We start from the raw sequence: 10,463 nt of genomic DNA on the forward strand, positions 1-10,463 counted from the left end.
TAGATTATGAGGTAGTGGTTTCTGTTGTCTGTCTACTCTGCGGCCTCGAATTTATTTGGAACAATAGATACTAGTAGCAGTTCATAACCTTTAGTCCAGGAGCCAGTCATCTATGTAGTTTTCCATGTTAGTCAAAGTGTTAATAGTCAAAGGTGAATACTGTGTTATCAGTAGTATATTTTGTTTGTTTACACAGTCAAACAACACGTAGTTTAATTTTCATGTGTAATGAGGACAAAACAAATGAAATTTTCCGGAGCTGGTGAATCAGTGAACACCTATTTTCGAAATCTGGTCTTCTGTGACTAACACTCAACGACTTTTCATAGCTTGACATGAGTTAATTAGTTGTCAGAAGACAAAATAACAAATGATTGTGGTCGTTTCTGCCAGTTCTTGGATTATTTGGAAAGCTTGAAACAGAGCATGCTTTTAGCAAATTAGGCATGTTGTTCCTATATGTCTGTTCTTGTCAATCTGCTGAAGAACTGGAGCGTTTGGTTATCACTTCAGACTATTCGAGACAACAGTTACCATTTCAGACTGAGAGAACAGCTAAGTACTGAAATTCTGTTTTCATGATATTCTTTCTTTATTTGGACATCTTGTACTCTTTCCTCCGATGATTTATGTCAGAGGGTTTGTCCCTTGCATTGAATTTTTTACCACTTTTAAAATACTATTTAGTGCGAGGAAATTATTGTTAGTGCTTAGTTAGGTCAAATATATTTAACAATCTTCTGGTACTGTTGACAGTGATTTAACAGTTACTTAGAAGTACAGCTTAGTTGAAATGAGCCCCTCTTTTGTTCTGGAGGCGTGTTGCATCCACCTTCTTTTTCCAAAGCTGACACCACGTACTTTAAAAAATGTATACTGAACATTGTAGTGCCTCAGTCATGGATCCATTATTCAAAGATGCTTTGCTCATCGGTAGTCAAGGTACAAATTTTTTTTTTGCAGAATTGCATTCCTTAGTATAAGGGTAGAACCAGAAAGGAGGTTTAATTATCACTGTTGATGAGACTTGATTATTTCTAGTACAAGGACAACTTGTAAACGGCTCGGTATTAAGAAGATTTTCGAACAATTCTTTCTTGTTAATGTTGTTTGCAGACTAATTTTATATCAGCTAATTTGTATGAGATTTTTAGTTGATATTAGTTATCACGAGGCACTCTGCATGTATCTTCGTTTTTTCCATATCTGATAGTACAAATACAAGCATAATGGTCATGCGGAGAAATTGGAATGTTGTTATGCCATGGATCTATTATTCAAAATGCTCTGCTCACGTATTATAGTGAAGGAGGAAAAACTGGGGACTCGCATAGTTTAGAACAAAGGTAGGTCCATCTAGGAGGTCTAAGCATGACTGCCTGTCAGGCTTGATTTGGTCTGTGCCTACTTAGTTAAGATCATGTCTTTTTATTGGCTCTGGTTGGTCTTATGGTGGGTGGAAAGTCCCCGGAATAATTCTTTCCTTGTCTCGGTAGAAATAACAAACATACATCGCAGGATTATTTTTGTAACTTCTTTTTTGAAGCTGGTGCCAGTTGTTAGGCAATCATCCAATGTTTATGGTGAAAATCCATGAAGGATCTGGCAAAGAGTAGAAGTGATAAGTCAAATGTCGAGCACAGGAATATTTCTCCTTGAGAGAATGAGTAAAAGTATGGTCAAGGAGATTCCAGAATGCTACTTATGTATTGATTCGGTTGGAATGGATGTTTGATGATATGTGTTTTTTCCTGACTGCACTTTTCTTTCCTTGTCTTGAAGGAAGTAGTAGAATGGGTTTACATTATAGTAGACAGTTCTTTTCTTGAACCTTATTAGAATTAAAGCTAATGGTCTCGGAATTAGCCGATTGTTCATGGTGTTGCAGAATTCTAACCAATCAAAATCAGGCTTATAATTTCTTCTAAATTACAAGGCTGAAAGAGAAAGCAAAAGAAATTTTCGAGAAAAAAAGTGACAGGTCAAGTCTTGTGAGCAAGAATCTTCTCCAGGAGAGAATTAATAATATATAGATGGAGGCAATTCAAAGCCCGCTATTTCTGGATTGGTTCCAATGACAGGTGTCTGATGACTTGATTTTATTCTTTGGTGCATCCTTTGTCTTGGTAGAAACAGTAAGCACTCTAGTCAAATTTGTCTTACCAAATCAGATGGCTTGGAAGCTGCCTTGTGTTCGTCGTGTTGCAGAATTCTACCATGGCATCAATATCATGCCGAGTATTGACTACAGATCACTGGCTGGAGAAGACGAACAGATCAAAACTCTAGAAACTGGCCTGAGAGAACGGTGACAAGTCAATTCTCCAGCGTAAGCAACTTAGATAAAACTACACCGATGAGAAGACTAAAGGTACACACCTCACTAGATCTCATAACCATTCTGCTTGATGTTATCTTATTTGGGCGTCCTTTCTTTCTCTGTCTCAGATGGAAACAGCAACGGTGGGACGATGGATAGCAGCGGTAGCTCACTTAACCTCTAAACTATCATATCCTGGAGCAGGATTAGTTTCTGTAACGCAAGAATTACTTCTGAAAATGTTCAAAAACCTAAAAAATATCATTTATGTACGATGTGGCATAAAGTATATGTTGGTAATCTTTTTCATAAAAGCATGATGATTAAGGACATGTGCACTCAGATTGGAAGTACTCATCTCTTGTAACCAATACTTACATGCACAATTTCTAGAACCATTCTTATTAATTACTATAAAGTGTTGAGAAATTATTGCTTTGATGGTGAGACGATAAAAGTATTATCGGAGAAGCGAGACAAGGTGATAGTTTAATTTGTATTAAAGCTGGCTATTGCATAGTCGCACATGTTTATGATTCTGTATTCTCAGGAAAAAGAATTCAATTCTCGAGCATGAGAATATACATTGAGTAGATTATATTTTGGCAAAGAAATTTGAAGGAATGCTCTAGCTGTGTTTGTTATCTGCTCTTATCTGGAGGTTTGATGGCATGTTTATTTGAATTAGGTTGTTTGTGCCAGGTTGACCTCATGCAGTCATGCCGTCGTTGTTGAAAGTTTGATAAATGCATGCCATTTTTTCAAAATGGGGAGTCTCAGCCTCTACATCAAAGCGATGCATACAAAATAAATTTAAACTTTATTCAACAGGGAACTATCAGATCATACATCACAAAAACCGAAGCCACCACTCAACACCTAGAAACCCGACAATGGATGAACTAAAACACCCCATCAACTAACAAACCGGGGCATCCATGAGTAACCCTATTGCGGAAAACAAGAGCTCATAACCGGTTTCGCAGACCCTTGGCGAGCGCCTATGCCTTCGCTTTAGAAGCTGTCACCACCATCAAACCGTTGGTCCATCTTTAGGGTAGAGACGCGCCTATACCTTGTCAGGCATGTTGTCAACACCACCATTGAAAATCTGCCGGATAGGCATTAGTCAACGTAGCACATGTCAGCCAGGCATGACTTGACATCTCCTCCTCTAGCCTCTCTATCTAGCGCCGCTCCTCAAACGATGCTCCCAAGAGAGAAAATGACACCACAGTGTCGCCATCGTCCGGTCTGGAAGACCAGATCCTAGGGTTTCCCCCGAAGTGACACGAGAAGATCAACAATCGTTGCTCAGCGATGCCTTCATCAAGGTAATGGTGCAGAACGCCGCTATCGCCCGCCAATTGTTTCGGTTTTCACCGGCAATTGTGTCTTCATGACTCCCAGTTAGGACTAAATGAAGGATCTCATGATCCAGACAACCCAGCGTCAGGCCGACCACCTTCGGCGGAGGAGATGACCAACACCACCATGCCCGGAGCTGCAGCCCTAGGCTCCCTCATGCAGGAGAAGCTCAGGAATTCCACAACCGCGGGCGGAGCACCGGCAGGAAACCGACATGTCGAGCCCGCCCAAGCCCATATATGGGCCCAGATCTAGGCCAAGCCGTTGCCGCCGTCTTAGAGGAGGTCACGGAGGCCGCCGCCATTTGTCGGTTCCAGTGGAATTCCACAACGGGATTTGTTTCCTGCCTAATCTTCTTCTTTCTTGTTTGAGAGCGCCCAATAAGCTTTCATTTTATGTTTCTATGACAGTGACTTGTATCTCGTCCGACTAGAGAAAAAATACATACTAATAATTAAAGAATATAGTTTCAACTTTCGAACCGAACCAAACAATTCGGGAGAAAATAAAGGGTAAATCGATAAAAACTATATGCATCAGAACAAACAAAAAAACCTATCTAGAAATATGCACACTTGCACACTTGCAAGGATTTGCGGAGAAATAATCTCTATGTGCACCATGAAGGGACACCAGAAGCAGTTTTCTGTTCTAGTACTATCTTTCATTTCTCTGTAGAGTGGGCTTCTGATCATATTTCATGTACACATAGTTGCATCTGAAGGCTAGAAATTCAAACATAGATCAAAAGAGATAGTTGAGTTCTGTATCGTAATCATGAAGTTCCCCTTATGGAGCTATTTCTTTTCGATAAGGGCGCTTTATTACTCTAAATATTTTTAAGCATTACACCCAGCCTCTGCATAATTAGGATGCACACAGCCGTTTAGTAGTCCAGTATCAAACAAAAAGATATAAAAGAAACGATGTAAAAAAGCTAACTACTATAAAGCTCCATTGGCTTCAATCCTCCGACTATGCAGCCACCCATGTTGGTAAATAAACTTTCTGGCCGTGTTCTCCAACCATGTAGACACCTCCGTAAAGAGGTCTCGAACTTCCAAACGTTGAAGTAGCGACTATAAACGGAGCAAAGTTGTACACCGTTAAATAACCTACATGATATAGAGGAATTTTTGTCATTAAAAATCTTGTGATTTCTACATAGCCAAAGCGACCATGCTACCGCAATCGCTCCCACTTTGATAATAGTTTTATACCTAGAATCCACCTCATTTAGCCAATTGCCATAGATGTTTCCAATGCTACGAGGTGGATATAAGGTAGACCATATCTGAATGATTGACCATATAGATCTAGCAACCCTACAACTGAAGAAAAGGTGTTTTATTGTCTCATCTTCGTGACAAAACACATATTTCGTACAACCATGCCAGTTGCGTTTTACAAGGTTATCTTTAGTAAGAATCACACCTCGGCGAAGATATCATGCAATAACCTTTGTTTTAAGAGGTATTTTCATCTTCGAGATGAATTTATTATTTAAAACCGGTTGTGTTGGGATACACAGAGCTTTGTACATGGAGCTAACCAAAAATACACCATTCTTGGTGAGACTCCAACGAAATTTATCCGTCTCCTGAACCAATTGAATTGAATCCAACCGCCGAAGCAGTTCGTTCCAAGCAACTAGTCGGGGATCAATGAGATCACGTCTGAACTCTGAACGTCATAGTGGGAGGGGAAGATTCCATCTCTATGGTACAACCATTACTAAATCACTTCAGAAAAAGGAAGAGTACAATTTACAATGTGTACATTCTCAAGGTTTCCAAATATAGTTACACCATTTAACATGATAACATTTACCAAACACCGTCATCAATTAGGTGGCCATGTTCATCATCTTCCATCTTCTAGCAGGTCGGATATTGACCCAATGCTCATCATCATCGGAGATGGATAAGAAGACAGCATGGACGAATCAACAACCTGGCCTTCATTCTGCATCAAGGACAACATGCCAAAGCTGAAGTGTGCCGGCAGTAGCTCTGGCAGCGGCAAATCACCGTCGAGGTACTGCATAACTTGCCTCATAGTGGGCCTTGCATTAGGAAATGGGTGTGAGCACAGCAACCCTAGCTTGAGCGCAAGGCCTGTCTCACCGAGATGATAACTTCCTTGGAGCTTTGTGTCCACTGCATCAAGAAGTGAGCCTTTGTGCCAATTATGTATCACCCAATCAACCAGGAGGAGTTGATTGCCTTGAGGGTCCTCCTTGATAGGCTTCTGTCCACAGGTGATCTCGAGTATGAAGATACCAAAAGAATATACATCGGTAAGAGTGGTTGCCTTGCCTCTACGTACTAGCTCTGGAGCTAGGTATCCTATTGTGCCAACGACGTGTGTGGTTTGAGGGTCGGTGCCATGGTCGTACAACCTTGCAAGGCCGAAATCTCCTAATCGTCCATTCATCTCTCCGTCAAGAAGCACATTGCTTGCCTTGACATCCCGATGGATGACAACTTTATCCCATTCCTCATGGAGATAGAGCAAACCCAATGCGATCTCTTTGACAATTCGAAACCTCTGCCCCCAATCCAAAGTGGCCTTGCCCTCTTCACCGTACAAGTGTTTGTCAAGACTTCCATTAGCCATGTATTCATATACCAGAAGAAGCTCACCTTTTCGCCTGCAGTACCCAAGCAATTTCACGACATTACGGTGCTGAAGACGACCAATGCTAACAACTTCAGCGATGAATTCCTTTACACCCTGCTTCGAGTCATATGACACCCTCTTCACAGCGACCTCTGACTTAGATGCTGGAAGCACCCCCCTGTATACCCTTCCAAACCCACCAACACCTATCAAACGTTTGTCCTTAAATCCTTTGGTGGCATGGAACAAGTCCTTGTAAGAAAACCGGTGCGGACCGTACTCAACTTCCCAATCTTCGCGAACCTCCTTATACCTAAAATGTCTCCTCACCATTAGAACAGCCAAAATACCTATAACCAACACAAACAGCGCCGAAGCTATTGGCAGGACGATCTCTAAAAGTTTGGATCGAGGTTTCGGACCAAGATGAGGCAATTTGGGCAGTTTGGTGGGATCTATAGTTGGAGCAGCACCATTCATGGCAAAGCTCCAACCAAGCACATAGTGATGCCCTGTGGTCAAGCCTGTTGAGGATGAGAAGCCAAGGTATGCTTGCTCTGTTAGCACACCTGAGAGGTCATAGGTTGTTGAGAGGAGTGGCCTCACAGGTTTCGCGACACCAAGAGGAGCTAAGGTCACATTGATTTGTGTGGAGTTCCCATCATAGTCCACCCAAATTTGCATTGGTCCACTTCCAATCAGGGACAAATTTGTGAACGTGCCACTCTTACTATCATCGTAGAAGCCAGCAGTGGAAGATCGCATCGAGTTGAGGCTGTTGACGTCGATGCCAACATGGTTGTTGTCGATGTCCCCGAACTCGGTGTTCAGGATGGTGTCGAGCTCTACAGCGAAGAGGTGGTTGCTCACGCTGCCATTGTTGGTGTCATTGACAAGGCCCAAGAACTGGATCGGGAAAGCAGTAGAAAGATCGGTGCTCGGGGCGATGAAGAAGGCGAAGCCGTGGCCCCTGACGTCGCCGAACGAGGACAGGATGCCGAACACAAAGGAGACAGAAAAGGATTGCACCGCGCCACTGGAGGATTCACGGAAGCGTGCCGGTACCGGGTGGAACGCGTGGCCCTTGATCCTGAACGTCTCGTTGGTCAACTTGACTAGGCCTGCCGTCGTGATAGTGGCTGCACCGTCGAGGATGAGCTTGCTGCCGGTGAAGCCGGTGTAGGCGAACTGCTCGTGGTCGCCGCCGAGACCGGAGGCTAGAAGGTTGTGGCTAAGGCCTACGGTTAGAAGCAGCTGGAGCATGGAAAATATAGGCTTCATGGTAGTATGAGCCATGGCTGTGTCGAGTTGTATTTTTCAGACTTGGAGTGTTGGGATTAATAGTTGGCAGGACACTTCACTTCCTGAACAGAGTATTATGGCCCAGTCGGTGTGCCGGAGCATGTCTCTCTCACCAAGGAAAATCCCCGCAAAAAAGTCACCAAGAAACAGTCAACTCATGGATTTTTTCTATATGACGTCCAAGAGATGGAAGAAGCATGAGTTGGCACTTGGTACAGTGCATGAGCTGGCCTCCGTCACGCCCTGCATGAGGTGGAAGTAGTAATTCTCGCAGGTTACATTGACTAACACTGAGAGGTGATATCGGTCGAATTCTTCAGCTTGCATTCAGTTGAACTATCAGACGGAATCCAGCTGAGCTAAAGGAAGATATCACCGAAATACGTTGATATCTATGCGGTACTGGGCTCAGATCATGACTTCCTGAGGTCGTAGTGTGATAGTTATTTGGTAAAGCTGCACTATGTGGGCAAAAAATTCTTCGAGTATGACCTCACGCGAATATAAAAGAACACCACAAGTCAAGACAGTCCTCATTCGCATTATGCCTTTTTATTCAACATCTTTGAATATTGTTTGTGAACCCCTGATGCAAAGAACATTCTGCATACGCTTTACGGAGCAAAAATTCCTATGAAAGTTAAAATCTTTTGCTGGATGTGTTTTCGGGGAAGAACCCAAGTTACTGCAGATCTAAAGACAAAATTTTGGGGGCTCTTGCTTGGTTTTTTTTTTTTTGAGATATCTTGGGTTTTTTTTGGCTCTCTCATGTATAATGATGCTGTTTTCAACAAGAAGACTGTTAGTTCCCTGCTTAACATCCTGCACAAGATGATTTCTATGTTGATGCAGTGGAAATGCATGTTGCCAGAAAAGCGTGAAGTTTTTTTTGAAACGGAGGCAAAAGCTTTGCCTCATCCATTCATTAAGCAGAAGGTGCCCAGTTTTTAGGAGAAAACGGGGCGAAAACCAACAACAACAGTGCCAAAGCACACCCACAACCACACTCACTCTGCCACAAGGGGCACAACTAGCCACCATGGCTACCCACAAAAGCTACACGAGAAGCTCAAGCCGGCCTATGCCAAACAGATGACTCTCCGAGAAGAGACCGGCAGCTCCGATTCTGAAGACGAACCTCGGAGAGGAGATGCGCAAGACAAGCGCCGAATAGGACCTTCATCGGACCGCCCCTCAAAGGTCATCGTACACCGCCCAAGAGCAGCTTCGACTTCACAGCAAGAGGAGACCACCACGAAGACATCCGGACACGTCGGAACGGAGCCGACTAACATGACCTTGCCGCAACCAGACCTTGGTCACCACCATTGTCGTTGCCTCACAAGCCTCCACCCGGAACACCCGCATCTCCGGTTGACCTCCTGCCAACCCAGATGCCTAGTGTGTCCAGGCCACCGGAGAGCGCGAGGGGGATCACCAACTTCAAGACGACGCCCTCAAGAGGGGAAACGACGAAGAGACGACGCCATCGTCCGATCCCGCGGGATCTAGGTTTTCACCCGAAGTTGTGAGCCCGAGGGCACCGAAGGATTGTTAGTTCTCTCATAATCTTTTGCTGGATGTGTTGTCGGGTAGAATCCAAGATACTTGTGGTGACTTGGAGACATGGAGACAGTTAACCACTTGATTTCTGAGTATCCTATTTCTAGTTTCCTTTGGTTGTGTGTTACATAGGCGCTTGGCTGGGACTCGAAACCTATCTCGTCTGATAATTCTGTAGTGTTGTTTTGCGTTCACCTGGGAGGTGCTTCAACTTTATTGGTTGGGCAATTTTTTGGGCTATTGCTTGGGTTTTTTGGGTCTCTCATAATGATGCAATTTTCAACAAGAAGGTCGAGTCGCGTCCCTAACCATCGCGTCCGTGTGGCGGCCACCACGCCGGCGCGCCCCTTCCTCCCTCCCCTAGCCCTCCTCTGCGCGGTCCCCTCTCCGCCGCAGCCGCCTGGAGCGTCGCCGGGCAAAGCCCCTGCGGTGCGGCAACGGCGGCAGCCTTCCTCAGCATGGTGATCGGGGCGCGGCGGCATCCCTCCACTCATTTCAAGCCGCAGCGATCTGAGATGGCGGCGACTGGGGAGATCACGCATCGGCGATGTTCGTGGTGGTCGTTGGCCCCGAGCCCTTTGGGCCTCGGCTGGCGGCGCCGCCGCCGACCTTCGGCGGTTGCAGGGTTTCCTCTTGGCTATCTCTGAGTCAAAGAGGGTGCCCAAGATCTGATCCGGGTTTGGTGGTGGTGACTTCCTTCTTCGCCGGAGGAGGTCGGCTGGTTGCTGGGGTTGCGGATCACGAGATCCGTCTACTTCGGCGATGAAGATCTAGTCGACGACAAGCTAGCGGTGAAAACCGCGCCTTGACATCGTTCTTGGCGGATGATGGTGGCGGATATTAGCATCGTTCTTGGCGGATGATGGTGGCGGCTATCTTTACAAATGTAAACTAGATTATTGACTCTAGTGCAAGTGGGAGACTGTTGGAGATAAGCCCGAGAGGCAATAATAAATTGGTTATTGTTATATCTTAGTGTTCATGATATATGTTTACACAACATGCTATAATTGTATTGACCGGAAACATTAATACATGTGTGTTGTGTAAACAACCAGAGTCCCTAGTAAGCCTCTCATTTAACTAGCTTATTGATTAATAGATGATCATGGTTTCCTGATCATGAACATCGGATGTTATTAATAACAAGATCATATCATTAGGTGAATGATGTGATGGAGACACCCATAGTAAGCATAGCATGAGATCAAGTCATTAAGTTCAACTTGCTATAAGCTTTCGATACATAGTTACCTAGTCCTTCGACCATGAGATCGTGTAAATCAAT

At 44.3% G+C, this 10,463-nt stretch overlaps 1 protein-coding gene across 1 annotated transcript; it reads right to left on the bottom strand.

The window, feature by feature from the left end:
- Nucleotides 1-5,551: 5,551 nt before the first annotated feature.
- Nucleotides 5,552-7,606, bottom strand: LOC124681596 (L-type lectin-domain containing receptor kinase SIT2-like). Its single transcript, XM_047216477.1, has one exon. The coding sequence runs from the start codon at nucleotides 7,604-7,606 to the stop codon at nucleotides 5,552-5,554; it is 2,055 nt and encodes a 684-aa protein (XP_047072433.1).
- Between the last annotated feature and the right edge of the window lie 2,857 nt (nucleotides 7,607-10,463).

This window comes from Lolium rigidum, unplaced genomic scaffold (assembly GCF_022539505.1).
Source record: "Lolium rigidum isolate FL_2022 unplaced genomic scaffold, APGP_CSIRO_Lrig_0.1 contig_47779_1, whole genome shotgun sequence".
Taxonomy (NCBI): domain Eukaryota; kingdom Viridiplantae; phylum Streptophyta; class Magnoliopsida; order Poales; family Poaceae; genus Lolium; species Lolium rigidum.

Coding starts and splice junctions, on each gene's coding strand:
- LOC124681596 (XM_047216477.1), bottom strand. CDS start 7,606: ATGGCTCATACTACCATGAAGCCTATATTTTCCATGCTCCAGCTGCTT.